This window comes from Symsagittifera roscoffensis, chromosome 3 (genome assembly GCF_963678635.1).
Source record: "Symsagittifera roscoffensis chromosome 3, txSymRosc1.1, whole genome shotgun sequence".
In the NCBI taxonomy this organism is placed as follows: Eukaryota; Metazoa; Xenacoelomorpha; order Acoela; family Convolutidae; genus Symsagittifera; species Symsagittifera roscoffensis.
Window position 1 is genome coordinate 33,056,551 of NC_087064.1, and position 23,151 is coordinate 33,079,701.

Below are 23,151 nucleotides of genomic sequence, written 5' to 3' on the forward strand. Positions count from 1 at the left end.
AATTCCAAAACCCTGAAAGCTCCCGAACATTAAAGCTTCCAATTATCAGTGCTTATTTAGCAAGTAACTTTGATACCTTTCACAGTTTTTGAAGTTAATTTGCATGATCTCGGTCAGATTTTGCACATTTCTGGCAATCATTTTTTGGTCGAAAATAGTGTTTTTCACATTTTTGACAGTCAAAACCTCACTGCTCGAGTCGAGTTTGAGTTTTTTTACCTAATTTGAAACAAGGTTTGAGCGGTTTGAGCTATTTTTAAGCGCTCAAAATCTTGCTTAAAAATGAGTGGTTTGTCTAAAAAAAATTGATCAAAAACCGCTCAAGATTTGAGGGGTTTGTCTAGAAAAACCGCTCAAAACCGTTCAAATCTTGCGCGGTATTTGAGCGTTTTTTTAGCGTTCAACAATCGCTCAAACCGCTCATTTCGAAGCTAGATTTTGAAGCCAAATTAGGTATCATCCACAGTTGAATTAGAGAGCACTAAAAGATTAGTAAAACAACTTCTATGTAGTAGTTAGATCATAGTTGAAAAATGCCGGAGAGAAAAAGAACCCGGGCTGCCGATGGCTCGAGTTGCCGATGGCAGCTCTTTTGCACGAGGCTATTTTCAACTATGTTCTATGCGAGAAAGATGCCAGAAAATTGTGAAAGATCGGAAATACACAAGATTTTTAGATTTTAACCAAAAATATATGTGTTTGTTGAAATATTTTGCTGTTTTGGATCAGATGAGTGCTTCTTGTAGTTTATGCTGCTCTCTAGAAGATGTTTATAAAAATCGTACTCTGAGAGAGCTGAACAATGTGAACCTCAAGACGATTGAAGCATGAGGTAAAGTCACGAGGGCATGAAATCCGAAGTTTTCAAAATTATTTACATGAAGTTTTAAGAAATTGTTCAAAATAGGCACACTAATTCAATCTTCTTAAGCGATCCCAAAATGAAGAGAAAATTATTGAGCAATTAGTATGGTGTTGTTGATAAAAAAAAGGAGAAAAAATAAGCACTTACCTGTCAATAAAAGTAGTGAATACATCAAATCGGTTTTTTTTTCTATCAAAATGGCACAACCAGAGTCTTTTTTCATTAATCTTATGACAAGTTGAGCAAAATGTTAAATTTTATAAATTGCTTGAATGTGACTGGTCTATTGTCTATTTGTTCGAGCTTTGCTGATTTAAAGTCAAGGTTTTTTATTGCATTATTTGTTGCAAATAAGTATTGGTTTGAACATTTCGATTTCAAAGGCCTAGCTGAAAGCTGTATTCAGTAAACGTAATTAAGTTTTTCAATGCAATCGACGGTTTTTTAGAGCTTACTCATTGCATTAGCTTTTCAATGAAGCCCATAATAATTTTTCTCATTCCAGTTAATTCCAAGTTGATTTTATGGCAAGTCAAAAGCGAAATTTTTTTAAACATTGGACTAACTCATTCTAAACATGCAATTTTTTTTCATCTGAAGTCTCTCGCCCTTTTCTTGAACATACCTTTCTATCTTTTGCAGTAGCAGTGTTTCGAACACCGGGTGCATAATCAACTCCACCTACTTCACTACTGATAATTTCTTTCTAGTCAAAAAGAATAATTTTAGCTCTGCAAAGTACAAAAATTATTTTTCTGCTCCTTAAAACAATCAGTTTTTACCGACTGAAATTTTTTTAACCTAATTTGTAAAGCACTGAACAATTATCTTATGTTCCACGTACTTTGTATTGAAAAAAATTTAGTCTAAAGTATATCAAAAATATCATCGCAGCCATAATATATGAAAGCATTTTTATCCTCATTTAACCCTGATCCAAAACCTAACGGTCTGCATACCGATTAGTACATCAGCGATTTTTTTTAATTTCATCTGCGATGGCTATTCATTTAGGGTGTTATACCCACGGTTCGGTTACGGCGTGTAAACCAAGTTAGAATCCGAATCCTTGAGTAAAAAATAAGACGAGTTAAATCAACTAAAATTCATTCTGCTTTTGTTAAGTCTGATGGTTTTTGGATCTGACCTCGAAAGCATGTGAGTGTCAGAAACTCATAACAACTAGTACATATCTGATTAAGTTTAATAAGTACGTATTTAAATCAGACTTCTATAATTTATATAAATACACCAACTGGTTTTCATAAATAGTATAAATAGATTATGTAAATATAAAACAATAGTTTTATGTTCAAGTTTTAGTGCGCATCTATTCCCTTTTCTGGGTATACTTCCTATATCCGACTGGATAACACTCCCCTTTTTTTGGTATGAGGAATATCTCCTAGGGTTGTCTTCCCTCCATCCTGGTCCTGAGTAGCGTCTTTGTTCTCGGCCCTAGACGACGATTGATTGTTCTGCGGGTTGTTGTCCTCTCGTTCTCTTTGGAATGTCATTGAGTTCTTTATGGGCGATATCGATTGTAATATAGTCATTGCCGTGTCGAAATTCTTTAAGAACGTGGCGTCCGGGGTGTTTGCTCTCGGTAGTCGGTCAATGACGTATCGTGAATTGATTGCTCTGTCTGGTCTCAATAGTGGGCCTCGGGTTGACGACATTTCGTTGTGACATTTCGTGGTGGTTTCTCTATGTTCATTGATCATTTTTCCGCTTGCCTCTCTAACATTCTCTGGTGATTGCGTGTCCAATTTACGGGCACCTGTTCATTTTTTTGTCCAAACTTCGCGTTGATCGTGGACTGTATGCCTTTAAAACGATCTATGATTAATACTATTGGTGCCTTTTCTTAGGACTCCGTGGTTAACAATGTGTGCATAAACCGGATTATTGTGTCCGCCTTGTTATTTGTTACCACTTTTGCCGACGGAAATCTAGAAAAACGATCGACCCTATCAGCAAATAGACTTCCTTTTTTTTCGTCTGGGAGCGGTCCGGCGAAATTCAACCCGGATTCCTTTGTCGGGTTCGACTACAGCATCTAACGCCGTGAAATGTTGTTTCCTTGAACTGACCTGGAAGTTTTTACCTTTTTGGCGGCACTCCTTGCAAATTTGAGCAGTGTCGACGATATCGCGACAGAGGTACGGATACCACACGTTCTTGGCAGCTTCGAGCAACCCGCTTTGGCCCGGATGTGTCAAATGGAGCGAATCCACAAGGATTTGTCGAAACTGTTTTGGTATGACTGCCCTGTCGTCATATAGTAGTATGCCGTCTCTCACCGATAGCCTATCTCTGACATGGTAAAAGTATGGACCGTAACATGAATTCAGGGTGTTCCACTTTTGCGCGTGTACCATGTTCAAAAGCGGCTGCAAATTCTGGCCCTTTTTGGTAGCGGCCGCGATTGAGTCACTGTCTAATAGTTTTCTCAAAAATTTCCTATTCATGGGCACATCTTCCACTGCCGTGGTTGTTAATAGGCAGGCTTGAGGAGTTTGTTCTGCAGTGGTTTGACACATTATATACAGTTTTTTGTTCTCCATTCTCTTGAATGTTCGGCTTTTGTCAGATGGTATTAATTGGTGGGTCGTATCCCTGAAGGTAAGGTCTTTGGATTGAGTGTGTCATAAGTTGCAAAAGAAGGAAGGTTCTTTGGGTAGAAGGAAATAATAGGTTGGGTGCCACTGTGGCATTTTCTTAGAATTCATTTAAATGGAGGTAATGACATACCGGATGCTGTATTTAATTGTCGATTCCTTGTGGTTGAATTTGAAACAAGATTAATGCAAGTAGATTGTGGCAGTTGACTTTTATCAGTGAACGTTGTTTATGTTGCAAGCGAATTTGAAGCGCTACCGTTCTCGTTTCTGTTGAGCTGTCGCGTGCCTAGAAATCCGTTCGGATTAGAGGTCCTGCAAAATCTGAAATTGTGCTGTCTTGAAAATTTAAACATGCTATGAAATCGTCGATCAATGCAACCAGAAAATGTTTGTCCCAGTCAGCTGGCGGTTGGAGTTTTCCCACTGGGTGTGATGAAATATAGTCAATTAAACCCATTTTACTACCCAATAGCTGTCGCATGTCGAAATCGAAAAGTAGTTAACGGCTATCCATTTGGTAAGCCTACTCTGGAGATTTTATTGTTTTTGTTGCACTGTAGGGCACTGATTAGTGCTTGATGGTCCGTAAATAGTGTAAATCGTCTACAATATAGGTAATATTTAAAACACTCTATTGCCCCGACTGCCGGAAAAAGTTCTAATTTATTGACCCAATATTTGTTTTCGCATGTATTAACAAAACGTGAAACCTAAGCAATTGTAGCCCAACCATCCGGGGTTTCTTGTTCCAACGCACAACCAACACCGTCCGGACTCGCGTCGCAAGCCACTCGCGTTTCTCGTCCGCTTACAAAATGACTATTTTCTGTTATATTATTAACATCCTCCAGAAAACTTTTAAAAGCTTTTTCGTGAATTTCATACCATGTGAAGTGGTATTTGTTTGCTTTAGACAGCAATAGGCAGAGTGGCGTGCATAATTGTGCTATATTGGGGATAAACTTATTTAAAGGGTGATATGGTCCCATGAAACTTCTAAACTGTTAAACGCTTTTTGGGTGTTTTAGTTGAAGAATTGCTTCTGTTTTCTTTTGCATCGGAATAGTGCCGCATTCGTTGATAACATAGCCCAACCATTCTACCTGTTTACAGCCGATTTTACTTTTCTCAAGCGATATCGCCATTTTTTTGGTGTCCAGTTTGTCTAGGACCTTTTTTAGTTTATCCATTTGCTCTCTCTTTGTTTCGTGGGATATAATCAATATATCATCTAATAACGGAAATGTATCTTTCTCACTATTCAGTGCTTCATACCTATCAAATGTAACGTAAATCTCTTCAGTCTTTCCGAGAAATCCCTGGTTGTACTTTCCTGGATCTTTGATTGTAATTTCCTGGATCTTGTGTTACTCTTCGCTGACCTTCTGCCCCCAAACAAAATTATATGTAGCTTCGACTTTTGATGTCTGCTTCCTCAAATGGGACACCATCGACTGTTGGTCCGAGGCTGTCCAAATGTGCGCCTTGATTCTCCCATATCACTGGCCTCTCCTGATTTCTTAAATTACGATCTCGTATCTGTGTATTTGTTTCTTCCTCTATAGGTAGTTCATAACCTAGTTCTTGGGGCTTTCGGACAGATGGGAGATTTTGCAATAGTTTTTGTAGGTTAATTCCATCTTTAGCTATAATTCCTAAGAATAGTAGTTGATTCCATGTGTCCCACTCGATCAATGGTTCCGCCGAGGATTTTTGCCAAAATGGAGTGATTACCAGTGGGTTTTTGTTAACTGCTGGCTGCGCCATGTTATACCCACGGTTCGGTTACGGTGTGTAAACTAAGTTGGAATCCGAAGTCTTGCGTAAGAAATAAGACGAGTTACATCAACTTAAATTCATTCTGCTATTGTTAAGTCTGTTGGTTTTTGGATCTGACCTCGAAAGCATGTGAGTGTCAGAAACTCAGAACAACTAGTACATATCTGATTAAGTTTAATAAGTACGTATTTAAATCAGACTTCTTTAACTTATGTAAATATACGAACTGGTTATCATAAATCGCATCAATAGTATAACTAAATATAATACTATGGTTTTAACTTCATGTTTTAGTGGGCATGACATCTATTCCCTTTTATGAGTATACTGCCTATATCCGACCGGATAACATAGTGTTAACTGCATTAATTGGAAAAGTATGTAAGTGTTTTTAACTAGCTGAAATTTTGAAGGCAGCAATGATTATTACCTTGTTAGTCTAATAAAAAGTCGCAATATGCGCAAACCGAGCCAGGAGCTTCCGACCAACGTTAACTACTTGCCAGAAAGTCTGAGATCTTATCAGGACCACTCTAAAGTCCGCTGTCAAATCAAAAAGCAGATGAAGAAGAGGGCAAAACAAAGTCGGTAGTCTATATAGTTCATGCCAATTTTTTGGCAAAATCACTTTGCACATTTTTGAAACCGCTTGTTGTTTACCTTTTCTAGCTCGTAAAAACGCTTCTAAAAATCTAACTAATTTGAAAAGAGCCGTTTCAGGAACGACTTATCAGCTCAATGCGATTTTGCTAAGGACGCCTTTTATGAACGGAAATCGGCTCATCAACGACGACAAGAGCCACCTTAATTTTAATAGGATTTAAAAACCAAATTTAGGAAACCCCAGCCAACCCAACGCGACTTTTCATTTTAACTTTGCGATTGCACAATGAAGCCGGCTGATAGCCCGATTTGAGCAGTGCTAAAAACCCACAAGTTTGCCGTGACTTTCAATGCCCGATATGCAACCCTGGCATGCATTGACTTTGCCCATTGCATGACCACAACAATTTGAACACATCTGAAGTCAAGTTACTGAAAAAGGACAATTGACTTTTAGAAAGAAAAACTTGAAAACTCAAACACCATTTTAGAAACGCAGCTAAACAATAGAAAATAGTTGTTTGAAATGTTACCGTAATCCTCATTTCTTAGTTTTACAACAAATATGCGACTTTTTAGAGATGACGAAATTCTACCAAATTTTGTGACATTTTATCGCGTAAACGTTTCTAGCTCTAAACGGAGCAGATTGCGCAAAGGTTCCTCCAAATGCTGTCCACAATTTTGAAATATATCCAAAGTTTGCGTTAACCCAGTGGATTATTTTTTCACTATTCTGAAGTGGTAGCGAACTATAGTCTAGGGTGTTCGGAAACATTTTAAGCAAAAGATACTCAGCACAAACTTCGATGGGTTCACGTATGGTATCATGTTTTATAGTCTTCTCAATCGAAACTCGGATACCTATATGACACTTTCAAAAAATTATCTCCGTTTTGAGAACACTGGTTTGAAGCTTTTGCTATCAAAATTGAAAAGTTTTTCAAAACCTATATTTCCAGAATTTCCAACATCTAAATCAATCAAAAGGTCCATTAAAACTTTCAAGTGCTCATTAAAGTTTACAGGTTAACTTACACCTTAAACAAAAAAACTCTTGCATGCGTTTTCAGTATCTTTGATTTTTGGAGTCTTATCTGATTGTGAAACTGAATTTAAATTGGCAGCAAAAGGCAAACCATATTGTTGGAAAAAAAAATATTATTATTTTTTCAAATTAGCGTCGTTTTATTAAAAGATTAAAAGATCTGAATGAAAACTTGTTGGAACGTCTGCATATTTGACACCCATAATAGAACAGGCAACCTGATTAACAGTTTTTGTCCAAAAATGGCTAGAAAAACAAAAATCAAATCATAAAAAATTCAAAAAATAATTTCATTGTTTTTGTTGAAATTATTTTACAACTCACTAAAAAATCAGAACATTTTAAAATATTTTTGCAGAAAATTTTTTACAGCTCACTTATTTCACGGCTCATCCTTCTATAATAACTCGCTTGCTCCTTTTCTCACGGCTTACTTGCTCGAAGTTGAACTGAAATTCAAATACTTTAAAACAGTTTTCTCGAATATAACGTTCCTTCCCATTTTCAAGGATGGAATCAATAATTCGGCTAAATGAACGAATTAGGCCACGATCAACAAGTGTGTTTCATTATATTCAATCTCGTAAAAGCTCCTATAATACCAGAAAATTGATGCGAGACGGGGAACAGGAAAATAGCCCCCACTTCTCATCGATCGACGTTTTCTCTTGCTATCGATGGCATTCTTAAATCAGCTTTAATATGTGTTAACCTCCTGAATCATCGATAAAAATGATCAGGAAAGTGGGGAATCAATGATTCCGCGACGACTATCTTTGAATGTTTGTTTTTTCGGTTTTTTATTTTTGCCTACACGATACAGTCAGTCTTTTGAATAGCACCACTTCAACAAAGCATTATCAAAAGCTTTCTGTTCGCAATTTAAGTCGATTGTATTTTTATTCAGCCAATAAAACACTTACGTTTTAATGCCATTGTCAAGATATTTCACGCAGTTCAAAAAATATCGCGATAAAATAAGGGGAATGGGGTCTAGGAAATTAGCCGACAAGCAAATTAGACCACCGAAAAATTACGGAACTTAGGCGATTACTCTTTCTGAATTTAGACAATGTGAACTGGTCCGACATTTTGCTTTGAATGAAGTTACACCAAAAAAAGAGTGTATTATTACAGAATCGAGCAAAAATATTAAGTATAAAGTTGATAAAAGAACATTACATTGAAAAAGTATGGTACATTTTTAATATGCATGCATTATGCAATTGTGAAATCAATAACTTGATATGCGGTTTGACTACCAGTGTTTGCCCAAGCAAAAACTTAACTATGCACACAATTTTCACGCAGTTTGAACGTAAGCGATCGTCTAGAAATTTTGTTACTTTCTGATCTTCTAATTTGATTGTCGTCTGATTTCCTAAGCCCCAAGGGGATCAAGCTGAAGAATGGAAGCGTTAGTTTTAGCAACCAGATTTCGATGTCTGCGTTTTGATAAGTTGAGAATTATCATAGATTGCTTAAAAACTTTTTTCATTATGTGCTAATTACGCAAATACGCCCTCAAAATGAGTTGAAACTCCGAAAAAATTTGCCCATACGCTATTTACACGGTGAAATGAAAATGTGCAACATCGACACCAGGTTAATTTATTCGAGCTCCACTTTGTTCTGTTTGATTGAGACTGGTGTGAATTAAAACTACGCTACAAAATTGGTTTATGTTTCAACCAAACACCAAAATCAATCAAAAACTGAACATTGAACTGAAAATTGCTACGTTTTACCCATCCAGATTTGATTCCTTCAGATTTTGGGCGAGCAAAATTTCCATGCATTAACACGGGGACATAATATATACTGTCAAGGTTTTTGCATTAAATTTCCCGCGCGTTATCTAATGGCTAAATTTCTATGGCATATTACGGGTAGAAATTAAAATGAAACCATGACTGTAGCAATTTTAAAGCAGTTTCATAAGATTTAAAAAGTTTGCTATTTTTACATTCAAATCAAGTTGTTTTCTTATTTTTTGTAATGGCGAAATACAACCAAAACTAAATTATATTTTTTCTTGTTTCATTTTCCAAGTATCAAATTTATTATGCTGGCACTAGCTAAAAATAATATGAAATCTAGTTGTAGCATAGCTGAAAGTTTCGATTATTTGGGGAAAAAAATCCTTTAAAAAAAACGTTGTTTCGAGAAAATGTACGTTCAAATCAATAACACTAGACTCATTATCTGCCAACAAGTCAAAACTGGTCCACTTGACACATTTTATTTAAATATTTTACTGATTTTGCTGCACTCAATTGAAGAACAACTTTGATTCATTTGATAGATCATTTGTAGCTAAAAGCAGTGAAAATGCCATAATTAGATTCTACGCTGGAATTCCGTCGAACATTCTGTCTAGTTCATCTAAACGAGACAAAACTAGAGCTAAAATAGCCAATAAATTGAATTTTTGAGAAAATTCCTGATAATTTATTTCCACTTGTTATTATTCTCTTGGCAGGTGTCGACGCGTATCACTCTGAGGTTCTCGAATTTTTTTTGGTCGAACCGATTTCGAATATCATGTTGGCGCATAAGTATTGGCAAATAAGTAACCTGCAAAGCAAAATTATTTTATGATTTAAAATTGAATAGCCATAAAAGTTAAACCCAGATAAAACTTGTCTCACTCCACGAGATATTTTTTTAGATATTTTTAGTGTAATCTCAATGATTAAAAATAGTTAAATCAAAAAAGTTCATGAGTAACTATTAGAATTTTTTTAAGGGTTCTTTTTAGTATTCTTTAAGTATTTTAATGAATTTTTCAAATACTCCACGCAACCTCAAAACACGGCGCTCTATGTATGGTTTTGAACGCCAAAACTTGATCGATAAACCAGGAAAATATTGCTTATGAATGCTATTTTTTGGGAATTCTAATAAGATGAGGCTACAAATTTACACTCCGAGAGACCAGTTTAAAAAGCACAGCAACCGTAAAATCTCTTCCCCGTAAGTGGCCTACTGTATAAAGTCCTCCTGAAGGATGCATTAAGTCTTAAAGTTTTTTACAGCTCACTTATTTCACGGCTCATCCTTCTATAATAACTCGCTTGCTCCTTTTCTCACGGCTTACTTGCTCGAAGTTGAACTGAAATTCAAATACTTTAAAACAGTTTTCTCGAATATAACGTTCCTTCCCATTTTCAAGGATGGAATCAATAATTCGGCTAAATGAACGAATTAGGCCACGATCAACAAGTGTGTTTCATTATATTCAATCTCGTAAAAGCTCCTATAATACCAGAAAATTGATGCGAGATGGGGAACAGGAACTTCTCATCGATCGACGTTTTCTCTTGCTATCGATGGCATTCTTAAATCAGCTTTAATATGTGTTAACCTCCTGAATCATCGATAAAAATGATCAGGAAAGTGGGGAATCAATGATTCCGCGACGACTATCTTTGAATGTTTGTTTTTTCGGTTTTTTATTTTTGCCTACACGATACAGTCAGTCTTTTGAATAGCACCACTTCAACAAAGCATTATCAAAAGCTTTGTTCGCAATTGAAGTCAATTGTATTTTTATTCAGCCAATAAAACACTTACGTTTTAATGCCATTGTCAAGATATTTCATGCTGTTCATAAAATATCTCGATGAAATAAGGGGAATGGGGTCTAGGAAATTAGCCGACAAGCAAATAAGAACACTGAAAAATTACGGAACTTAGGCGATTACTCTTTGTGAATTTAGACAATGTAAACTGGGGCGACAAAACTTTTTGGTATGAATGAAGTTACACAAAAAAAATAGTGTATTATTACAGAATCGATCAAAAATATTAAGTATAAAGTTAATAAAAAAACATTACATTGAAAAAGTATGGTACATTTTTAATATGCTTGCATTATGCAATTGCGAATCAATAACTTGATATGCGGTTTGACTACCAGTGTTTGCCCAAGCAAAAACTTAACTATGCACACAATTTTTACGCAGTTTGAACGTAAGCGATCGTCTAGAAATTTTGTTACTTTCTGATCTTCTAATTTGATTGTCGTCTGATTTCCTAAGCCCCAAGGGGATCAAGCTGAAGAATGGAAGCGTTAGTTTTAGCAACCAGATTTCGAAGTCTGCGTTTTGATAAGTTGAGAATTATCATAGATTGCTTAAAAACTTTTTTTAGTTATGTGCTAATTACGCAAATACGCCCTCTAGATGAGTTAAAACAATTTGCCCATACGCTATTTACACGGTGAAATGAAAATGTGCAACATCGACACCAGGTTAATTTTATTTGAGCTCCACTTTGTTCTGTTTGATTGAGACTGGTGTGAATTAATACTACGCTACAAAATTGGTTTATGTTTCAACCAAACACCAAAACCAATCAAAAACTGAACATTGAACTGAAAAGTGCTACGTTTTACCCATCCAGATTTGATTCCTTCAAATTTTGGGCGAGCAAAATTTCCATGCATTAACACGGGGACAGAATATATACTGTCAAGGTTTTTGCATTAAATTTCCCGCGCGTTATCTAATGGCTAAATTTCTATGGCATATTACGGGTAGAAATTAAAATGAAACCATGACTGTAGCAATTTTAAAGCAGTTACATAAGATTTAAAAAGTTTGCTATTTTTACATTCAAATCAAGTTGTTTTCTCATTTTTTGTAATGGCGAAATACAACCAAAACTAAATTATATTTTTTCTTGTTTCATTTTCCAAGTATCAAATTTATTATGCTGGCACTAGCTAAAAATAATATGAAATCTAATTGTAGCATAGCTGAAAGTTTCGATTATTTGGAAAAAAAATCCTTTAAAAAACAACGTTGCTTCGAGAAAATGTACGTTCAAATCAATAACACTAGACTCATTATCTGCCAACAAGTCAAAACTGGTCCACTTGACACATTTTATTTAAATATTTTACTGATTTTGCTGCACTCAATTGAGGAACAACTTTGATTCATTTGATAGATCATTTGTAGCTAAAAGCAGTGAAAATGCCATAATTAGATTCTAAGCTGGAATTCCGTCGAACATTCTGTCTAGTTCATCTAAACGAGACAAAACTAGAGCTAAAATAGCAAATAAATTGAATTTTTGAGAAAATTCCTGATAATTTATTTCCACTTGTTATTATTCTCTTGGCAGGTGATGTTTTTGAACCAAATATTGACGTGTCGACGCGTATCACTCTGAGATTCTCGAATTTTTTTTGGTCGAACCGATTTCGAATATCATGTTGGCGCATAAGTATTGGCAAATAAGTAACCTGCAAAGCAAAATTATTTGATGATTTAAAATTGAATAGCCATAAAAGTTAAACCCAGATAAAACTTTTCTCACTCCACGAGATATTTCTTTAGATATTTTTAGTGCAATCTCAATGATTAAAAATAGTTAAATCAAAAAAGTTCAAGAGTAACTATTAGAATTTTTTCAAGGGTTCTTTTTAGTATTCTTCAAGTATTTTAATGAATTTTTCAAATACTCCACGCAACCTCAAAACACGGCGCTCTATGTATGGTTTTGAACGCCAAAACTTGATCGATAAACCAGGAAAATATTGCTTATGAATGCTATTTTTTGGGAATTCTAATAAGATGAGGCTACAAATTTACACTCCGAGAGACCAGTTTAAAAAGCACAGCAACCGTAAAATCTCTTCCCCGTAAGTGGCCTACTGTATAAAGTCCTCCTGAAGGATGCATTAAGTCTTAAAATTAATTCAGTACACAACTTGCATATCATACAAACTCACAAAATGTAGGCTATTTTCAAAACTTTCATACAATTTTTTTGGGGGTTCAAAATAGGTTAAATCGACCTTTTATTTTTGTTTCGACTAGTAAATCTGTTGAGCAGGTGATAACGTAACATTAAAAAATTGTTGAAAAAAGAAACGATAGTCATTAAAACATCCCGCAACAGACAAAATTGTATTCATTGCACTTGATATTCTTCTTATTAGGGCATTATTATTAACATTATTCCTTTATTAGGGCATTATTAGGGTGTTATTGAAACTATTTACTTTCATAAACTGGTTTTGAAAAGGTGGAATGAAAAATGCGATTGTTTCCATGTTAATGTATTGAACATGTTTCCTTGCCACATTATTGCAAATAGTGATGGTCAGGTTCAGCTAATGAAATGTTTCTGGTAAGAAATGAGCAATCAACATATTTTAGATTAGCATTTGGATTATTCAAGTCTTACCCGAGTGATTTTAATTCGAACTTCAGTGATTGGTAGTAACATATTTCGACAAGTGAAAAAATCGATAGCAAGCCTCCCATAAAGTGAGGTTGTTATCATTTTTCTTAGGAATTGACTCTAACAATAAACGGATGCATATCAGATTTTCTGGAAGTTCTTCAAAATTGTGTTCAAGAAAACTTTTCTTTAGTACGTTTGTTCGATGTGTGCTTTATGAAGGTATAATCCATTGTCGTTGTAAATCAATGTATTTCTAAAACAAGCGTAGCCGGTTACATTGTAAAAAGCACAGATGACCCGAACATAGTCATAAAATTAAAAATTCATTTTTTCTAGGTATACTTTATCAATTGCATATAAACTGCTAGATATATTGAGTGGGAAAATTTCTGAAATGCATTTTATATTAATGCACTGTTGCTTAAAACAAATAGATTTTTTCGGTTCATACGATGAATTAAAAATGCATCAATTATTTCACTTCTCGAATGTCCAAGACCATTGTATCAAAACCTGGCACAAATATTTGCGACTTAGGTTCGAAAAACAGAATAGTCGTACTGTTACACTACGCTCGGTTAAGCTCGATTGTGAAAAAATCAGTACCTTTTAAGGGTCTAAAAATCTTCTCAATCTAAGTCATTATCTTCTTTCCTCTGCGGTATCTTGTCTATTTGATTTGATTATCATTAGATCTATACCTCTATAATTTTTGACCGCTTTCGTTGGAATTTTTGCTACACGTGGCTAAATAATACGCGCACTTCGCCATCTTATCACAAATGCCAAGTTCAACTTAGGTGCGATATCTTAGATGTCGTATCTTATCTTGCATGTTAAGTTCAAATTAGAAGACACCTACCGACCTGGACAACGCTGACCTGACCGTGCGTAGTCCATGACCTGATTAACCGATCCTACAGATAGAAACTTGGTTTCTGCGCTTTGAAACTTTCGTGAAGCAGCAACATTGAACTTATTTTTTTTTCAGGTTCATTCAGTTGGCAGCCGTTTGAGCTGATTATTGTACCAACATGGTCAATAGCCGATAGCCTAAGCTGACAATTTTAGTTGAGTACTTGTTTGCATAAAACCACTTTTAAAACTTCCTTTGAAATTCACCCTCAATTGCATCGGAAAAAAAGGTTATGGATTCTAAGACAAACTTTGCTAGTGTAACCCTAGCTGATACTATTATTTTCCCCTAATTTTTGAATCGAAGCTTTATGGCTTTTGATTTTCCATATCAAACCAGTAAAAAATTCTTTTTAAACTATGGCTTGCCCTGATCACATATCTGGAGCTTTGACCCTTAATACATCCTGCAAAATGATCTTTGAACCAATTCAAGTGCCACATTGTTTTCTCGAGTGCAGTCAATAGAACAGTCATAAATTCAAATATCTGCAGGGGGGGGGGGGTGGGGCTGGGGGGGTTGTTGGTTTTTATAAGTTTTCGAAAAAAAAAATTGTCGACATTTTTTAAGGTTGACAAAATTGATTTACCAAGCTCTCCCAAAGCAGTAAAAAGACTATTTTTGTCAAATTATCTGCACCGCAAGCAAAATTTTGAAAACCCACGCTAAAAAAAGAGGCAATTATAGGCACTTTTTTTGGAAAATTTTGACCAAAAAATTGCAAATTTTGGCGCGCTTTCCCACTTAATAATAGTAAATATTGGCGCCAAAGGATTTTAGGGTCCATCATACAAAATTGATTTCTCAAAAAAGTGCAAAGGGGGACCCTTTAGGTAGGCAGGGGTTGGAATCTCGGAGGGGGATGGCATCCCCCTCCCTAAATCTGCTACTGAATAACTGTCAGAACATTCAGTACCAAGGAATGTCAAAACCAAAGGCAACTTGATTTTTTAAACGGTCAAAGCATATTTCATTTGCCACAGATTCAAAGACTTTCCAACTCAAATAAGGAATTAAGAGAAATATATAGATGAGATATAAAATTTTACATGGAATTCATAAACCTTTGATATAATTTATGTCTGTTTTAAGTTGGAGCAACTTTCGCCAAATGCTGGGAATTAATTTTCAGAATCATGGTTATCAAGCCAATTGATCAACCAACGAAGCAATGTGCCGGTTTGACAAACAGTTCATTCGGGGTCAATTGCTTAACTAGTTTTCCCATCTCCTTATTAGATCGAAGCAAGTTAATATTCACCGTCGGCATTTTGCAAAAGCCTACTGCGATCGGAATCAACGTGTAATTAATCGTCTTGACAGCTGCAGGCATAAGTCTACAATGCAGACTCTTGTTACCCGAGAAAACCATGTTGTCATCTGCAGATTCCACTTGTATTTGCATCTCCTGTAGGATGTCGCTGTTGTTTTTCACGTGGTATTTGACATGCATGGGTTGTTGCACATAGCCGAATGGGTCCAGTTCTGCCTTGATGCTAATAGGCACTGGGTCTATGTTGTGTTGTGGACTAATGTCTAAAGTGGTCGTCACTAAAAAACAATAATTTAATTTCAACTAAATATACGTTCCAGAAAATTCAACAAAAAATACATTATCATTAGCATAGTTAAGAAAGGATATGCGCCCACACCTCAAGTCTGGGCATCAATGTTTTTGTACAAAACCTACTTCCTTTGATGCCATTTAGAGAGATTACAAGTTTTGTACGATTCGATTCAATATACAATTACTTTCAAAGGGCGCGCTCCTAAATAATTTTTCAGTCAAACACCGCAAAAAATTGCTCGTACAAAATAGAATTAAAGAAGTTTTGACCTGACAAGCCAATCGTCTAACAGCAACGATTGACTTACAGCGACTAAGAATTTCTTAACAAATTCTACAATATCTTACCTAACGGAAGATTCAAATTTTCTGTTGGTTCTCGATGCCATGTTAGCACCAGTTTGCCCAAATTCAGAGTCGTAGGTAACGGCATCGGCGTAGTCTGAGCTGCAACAACTATATTTGCACTCTCTTGTGGATTTAACACAACCCCTTTCAAAGATTCATCGCTCTCTTGTATTTTTTCAATCGCTTCATTCAACCTAAAGCTACCTTGGTCAATTTCAATCGGCCACAGTGACAGTGCTTGTATTTTTGACATAATGAGAAACGTTTCCTCTCCGTGTATTGTTTCCAGAGGGTCCATGGTTATTGTTGCAACTCGTGAAATCATTTCATATGGCTTTACAACCGGAAGCTCAATCGTTTCCTCCTTCAAGCACGAACAAGTTAGTCTTATCTCTTCCTTTATTTGTTCAACAACCGCTGATTTTTCCATGTCATCTGAGTTTTTCAGCATTTCTGCAGGTTGGTTAACGTCGACATCGTGAGAAATTTTTACATGCAGTTTCTCGCTGATGTCTTGGAAACATCTCACAAAAAGAGTAAGCGTGAGCTTCTCTTGAGGCACAATTGGATCCGTCAAATCTCGATGAATATGCGCAATCTTTACATCGTCATCTTGAGCAGGCCAGTCTAGATTTACTTGAGGTGACGGCACTTGCCTTTGATCTTCGAATAAAATGTCTAATTTTGTATTGACTATCGGTTGCAGTTCGTTGTTTTCGATGACAACCTCTATTTTGTACCATTCTTGCATCAAAACGGGGGGTTTGTGAGTCACTTTGATGAAGACTTGAGATTCTCTGGGTTTGATCAAGCACGAGGGTTTTAGAGGTGTCACGTTCAAATTCGAGAAGACTCCCTTCTCTAAAAAAACGCATCCCTTTTATTTAATTTTAAACTGCAAAAAAAAGAAAACTTCAGGATACTTACCCCTATAGCCCTCTCCTCAGCCAAGAAAATGTTCTCACCGTAACACAACCTTGTATCATTATGGCCACACTTTTAAGAATACGTATAAAGGTAATTTTTGATATAGATACAGCAATGCTTTATGCTTTTTCATAACTATGATCTCAAAATTTTTTTTAACTAACTGCTTGCATAGGACAATTTGGAATGAGTCGTGAAGTCGAATTTGTTCTGGAACTTGACCCGCTGTTCCGATGAAATGAATGTCTCTGCATGTGACTGATTGCCCGTCCAAGTTAACACTGCGTGTCGCTTGTCACTCTGACCTAAAGTGCATCAAATCTTTAAGAATTTGCTAGATGTCTATACAACTTATCTGCTGCATTGAAAAGCGGATGCTTTTCTGATGCGGTCAAAAAATACTGATTGGACGTTGCAAAACAATATAAACTCTAAACATTGTGTCTTTCAAGCTAATATATTGTTAAAACTGCATGATCTAATTAATTATTTGTTGTCAAAACAAAATTGAACATCAAAATTGTCGTAGAAATATTTTTGGATGACAATGAGGAGGAAGATGAGTTCAACACTGACCAAGTTGCATGCGTACTGATGAGATTTCGAGTTTTCGAGATATATCTGTATGGATAGGAAAGAATTTGAAAGAGATCTGCTTGACTTCATCTGGCTTAATAGTCAGATCTGTTGGTCGAACTGCGCATCTAGTGTCACCACCCTGTTCCACACTAAAACAAAATTTAATACACAGAAAGGAAGGGTAGCTTCGCAACACTTGCAATACAATACCAACACAGACAACAGACAATTGGAAAAGAGTCAAGGTACGCAAGGAAACACCAAAACAATATATGACCTTAAAAGTCAATTTGATGAATTAATCAAATGAACTCGAATAGTAGTGTTAACTCGAAAATATTAGAATTTAAAGCACTTGATATCAAAAAATCGTAAAGGCGTCCAAAAGTGGCACCAATATTTGCAACTTTAGAAAAAAAAGAATAGTCGTACTATTACACTAACGCAAGTGTAAAGTTCGCAAGTGTAATTATTGATTGTGATGAACATTTTTGTGATGATATTAACTTAATTTGAGAAAAGTGGATCAATAGGAAAAATTTGTATTCCGCTGGGAGGTCTGAAAGTTTGTATCGACTTTCAACATTAGAAGTCAATCAAGTTTTTCGTGACCTTTACAATGTTCATCATCTCTTTAACATAGTATTGCAAGCTAGCGGATACTCCAAAAATGGGACGGAAGTTGCTAAAACATGTTTGCAAAAAGCTTCTTTTAGTACAAAAATTTCAAACCTTGTCTCGAATGATGTTCATTATAAGGAAAACAAGCACAAGCGCTGAATCAGCATTCAAAATCAATAATTGAGCAGCAACAGAGTCGTTAATGCTTGGGTAAATTCCTGTTGAGCGATGAACAAAATTCCTGTCACGAAAATTTGGGCTTTAAAATATTAAAAATCGAGGTGTTTATGCCTCACACTCCTCAAATCTACAAAAATTTATTACAATTTTAACCACCCGCCGAACGACCCAAATAAAGTGACTAAGACGACATAACAAGCCAAAACCATTTAATCGGTGATCAAAAAGTGTTGGTTTAAAAAGGATTGTAAACTTACCAAGTTAGTAAATTTACAGAATACAAAACGACTTTTTAAGAGTAGTAATCGGAAAAAAACCCAATGCTTTGGCATGTAAGCCGACCAAAAATAAATGCCAAAACGATAATCCGACAGCTCAAGTTTTTCCAGAAAAAAAAACAATTTCCTTGCATAAAAATGGGACTCAAAACCCAAAACTAAAGCAGGCGCTGTACCACTAAACCAAGTAAGAAGGACTGAAATTATTAAGGTTTTACAAAAAATAAGGTCAATTTCGTAAATGAAAATTTCGCAGATTTGCGCTCGTAAGTGAAATGAATTATTTAGCTTTTATAACAAAGATCAACTTCTTACGGATTTGCTCTCGCAAAAGAAATATGTTTTGTGGTTCCGACGATCGAAGGGTATGTTTTTATTTGGATCTTTTTTATTCCATGCAAAAACAGGTATCACAAACAAACGTCAGATGGGGTCGTTTGATACATCAGCATAGTGACTCAAGCTGCATCTGAATATTTAAATATCTCAACGGGCTAAACTTTTGAACATTTTGAAAGTAGAGTTAACTTACCCTGTGTTTCCAGTATTACCGCCGCTGTCCTCGTTGACATTGGTCATGTCCAAAGCGTCCACCACTACACAGAGCGGATCGTAGTTGGGGTTTGAGAAGTGCAGACTGAGGCGGGAGAAGCGGACTGGGAACTGGGCTGCTGAGTGCATGTGAACACTTAGCGACACTGCCTCGTCCGCGTTGAACAGATCCTAACCAAGATTTCTCCGAATGAGAACATGTTCAGCTCGTAACAACAAACCAAACTTAATCGACTCCCATATTTAAATAATAGGTATCAAAAAGTTATAAAAAGTAAATAATAGGTAATCATTTTAAAGTATAAATGATTACTTTTAAACAAACAAAGAGATCTGCAATATCAAAAAGCGTTCTCAGAAAATTTTGAGCGGAGAACTAAACAATAGTACTGTATGAAAAAACACATGAATTAAAGCTTCGAAGAACCTACCTTTTCGAATGTGGCTTTGATGGAAACAAAAGACGTGATCTTGTTCATATCCACAGCAAACATGCCAGATGGCCCGCTATTGTTGTTAATACACTGCTGCCACAGGTTGCGAGTGGTTTTCACTTGGTCAGGGTTGAGACTAGTAGTGGCGGATACTTCTACATTGGGAGGGTGGGGCACTGCACCTGCTAGCATCTGCATCAGGTTCATCTGGGTGGTCTGTTTGTAGTCTATCGGCAGACTGCAGAACTCACCCATCACCTCTGAACAATCGTTTTACATTTATGTCAGACTTTGGAAAGAGCTGACCATAAATTTTTGAAAATTAAAAAACTGCAAAATCGAAAACGATTATTGAAACTCAGTTAATTACAACAAATAAATTCAGAAAAATCTATTGATTAAGCCTCAAAAAGAGGGAATGCACGAAAATTTTGATGTAAACCATTCTAATTCAGTGTTCTAAAATCTGAAAAAAAAATCAGCTTCAAAACAAGTCCTTTTCCAACTGTTGACACAAAATCGAAGCTGCACTTAGCAAACCCAACCACGAAAACAGCATGAAATAGCTCTAAAAAGTCAAAAACAAATTGAAATAAGAAAAGGTAAAATAGAGCCTTGAAAAATAAATCTTTTGCTATGCACCAAAGTCGAACCTCCGACCCTGAGATTATAGAAGTATCATGTTCCCGCATCTACTCCATGGTAAAGTAGCTACATTTGCCATTAAACTAACACCGGTGTGCAGCAAAAGAGCTACTAAGTAAATTTTTTTCGATGAGCCAGAATTCAACCTCCAATTTGTAGATCACGAGTATCACGTCCTCGCAACTCCACCACGGTCGCTAGAAATAATCTAAATAGCTACTAATAAAGCAGCTACAGGTGATATTAAATTGCCAAAGCTTGGAATATACCAAAAAGGCCAACAAATGAGAACTATTATTAGCAACTTAGGTTGTAAAAAAAGTTGCTTCGTAGAATTTCACTATTCTTCGCTTGGGTAAAGACGCTGACAACTTTCGCTTATTTCGTGTCCTTCTATCATGATAACCGCCACCGAAACTAACTTAAAGATCACTAATTTGTAGATCCCAAGCCACACTCGCCCACTCACCTATAGATATAGAAGTGAAGTGTTCTATGTCTGCTATAACATATGCACAGTGTAGTGCCATCTGGAGAACGTTAGAGAAGAGTACTAGCCATGCCTCCAGTCTGTACTCTGGCAGCACCTTCAGCAAGTACTTGAGTGCCTTGGAGTGGTCCCCACTCTCACTACTGCAATATTCCTCACTAATCTGCACCATCATCCACCGCTTCATTCGCGCACAGTTGAACTTCTAAAACAACGAACATTTCCAAAAAATGACGCTGTTTCCCCCCTCAATACAAGCCTCCTCCTACTAATAAAGCTACCAAACCAAGAATACATTGGCAGAACAGGCAGTCGCAAAATAGCACCAAAGAGCAATCCTTTTGGAAAGTTTTTACAATCACATTCGCGCACAGTTGAACTTCCAAAACATCAGAAAAAACTCGAACGAGATCAAAAGAAACTTTAACTCTACAAAAACTGGAAAAGATTAATACAACATAGGACGCTAGAAAATAGGTAACTTTTATATCTACTAATAAGGACTTCTCAAACTGAGACGAATGATTCGAATTCAGGTGGTTAACCTTGAAATATATGACAGCCGAAAACAACAGCGGTGTGATGATCGGACTATATTTCACCGATAACTCCGCCTGTTGTAACATCTCAATTCCAGCCTTTTCTTTCTGCAAATCCGGAGGGTCAATGCTCTGGATTCCCGGTCTCCAAGGTCGCTGACCCCAAAACTCCAGCTGCACGTCCGAAAGGTCAAGCGGGGGTTGCTGCTGACTCGAGTATAAATTTCCACACACCATAGTTGCACTCTCTCGCCTTTGCATTGTTAAGTAGGCTGCTTGTTGATAATAAAATCCTGGGTGTTGTAATTGAATAGCTGAGAGCCCAATATTGACTGCTTCCTCAAAAAGCTCGGCGAAAATAGAAAACTGCTTCGAAAGCCAAGCGTAATGCTCAAAAATCAACTGCTGAGGCCCATGTTTAAGTTTGAAGTATTCTAAAAATAGTTTGAATTGTTTGATGGCTGATAGAGGCTGGTTGTTTTGGAAGTACAGCTTGCATATTTTGTAGTTAATGAAGCCCGCGATTGTTTTCACTTCCATTAAGTTCGTGTCGTATATTCGGACTGTTCCGTCTGTAAGGTTACCGTACGCCTAAAAATTGAAAAATAAAAAGCTTCCATATTAACGAATACTATAAATTTCTAAAGCTTTTCTTTTTTAACCCATATTTTTGTTTAAAAACACTTTAAAAATTTCGAAAAACTTTTCTCGGTTCTTAATTTGATCTGAAATTTCTCTATTAAGAGGTCTTTTTAGGAGATTAGTCAAACTGGCACCAACTACACATATTGCTCAAATTTTGGTCAGGAAAAACAAACAAAACGTCCGCCTGGTTGTCTACATTAGTCTGATCGATTACAAGTCGCCAAAAAGACAGACAACAAATTGTGCAAACCTGTTTATAATATTTCAACACTGTTTCGGTCTGTGCCTCCGGTCTATTTGGATTCTGCTGCATTTCCGAGAAAAACGCAATCTTAATGTAGTGTCTCACAAACAACAAGGCATGAGTAGTCTTGTTCAGATTATCCTTGTGACTTCTCACAACTCGAACCTGAGCTGTATAATAAGTATTAGCTAGTGCAAGTAATTCCTCGTGAATTCGTTTTATGTATCCGTCCATCACAGTTCCTTCTGAAAGCGGTAACACAAGCAAACTTTTTGGAGAAATTCCGCAAGCGTCACATAACTGGGCGGCGTAGTCACTGGCTTGCGGCGAATCTTCGCCTGCTGGCAAAATAACTCTTTTTTGGATCAGAATCAGGACTATTTTGGTTTGATGTCCGTTTTGAGGAGGTCCCATAGTTTGACCTTGAAGAGTCTGTTTTATTCGTTCGATTCTGGCTACACATTCGGATTGTTTCGCTGGCAAGTCACTGTCGTCCCAATTAAGCTCGAAGAACACGGCAACTACCGCTGGAACATGATTCAAGTGCTTATCAATCCACCCCATTTTCAAAATACCCTTCGGAATGTACCATTCGTACGAACCCTTTTTGGGCTTGGGCTTAGGAACTTCGAAATTGAGATCAACAATTTTGGAACTCAACGAAGCATTTGGTTTGTGGAACGAGCTGAAACTCTCTCCGATCGCCGAATGTGTTCTGTTCGTTTGATCCAAGCCACACAGAAACACAAGAGGGCGAGGTCTTTTGAGGATTTCCTCAGGAAAAACACAGGCAGAAGCCATCTACAAAATAGGCCAATAAGACATCTGAAAAGTACAGAAGTAGACAGAGTCAAAATGAAACCTTTCATTATCTAAAAACCTCCGCGAATAACAAAAACAGTATCATTGAGCACAGATACGAAGCGAAGCTTCGCACCGCGTCCGCTTCAAAAATAAAGCCAACAATCATCTCTTAAATTTTGAAAATTCTTAAAAAAGAAATTTCAAAAACGCTCGAACTGCTACAACGAATTTGTAGAAAATTTATAAAAACTCTGAATATCTA

General features: G+C 36.4%; 2 protein-coding genes and 1 long non-coding RNA gene across 5 annotated transcripts in view; 1 reads left to right on the plus strand and 2 right to left on the minus strand.

Moving 5' to 3' along the window:
- LOC134842859 (uncharacterized) overlaps window positions 1–1,107 on the minus strand; it is a 33,480-nt gene extending 32,373 nt beyond the window's left edge. Inside the window, exon 1 of the long non-coding RNA XR_010162562.1 lies at window positions 1,013–1,107. This is a non-coding gene — a long non-coding RNA (uncharacterized LOC134842859). The remainder of the gene's footprint in view (window positions 1–1,012) is intronic.
- Window positions 1–23,151, plus strand: part of LOC134841414 (bridge-like lipid transfer protein family member 1) — a 469,521-nt gene that overhangs the window by 274,101 nt on the left and 172,269 nt on the right. The gene's annotated exons all lie outside the window — the stretch shown is intronic.
- LOC134842112 (trafficking protein particle complex subunit 11-like) lies at window positions 14,962–22,906 on the minus strand. Its single transcript, XM_063858300.1, has 9 exons — window positions 22,092–22,906; window positions 21,203–21,787; window positions 20,637–20,862; window positions 19,520–19,782; window positions 19,069–19,259; window positions 17,455–17,606; window positions 17,043–17,183; window positions 15,952–16,812; window positions 14,962–15,587 (listed from the first exon to the last, which is right to left on the minus strand). Exons 1-9 carry the CDS (start codon window positions 22,884–22,886, stop codon window positions 15,193–15,195), a joined length of 3,609 nt encoding a protein of 1,202 aa, XP_063714370.1. The 5' UTR covers window positions 22,887–22,906; the 3' UTR covers window positions 14,962–15,192.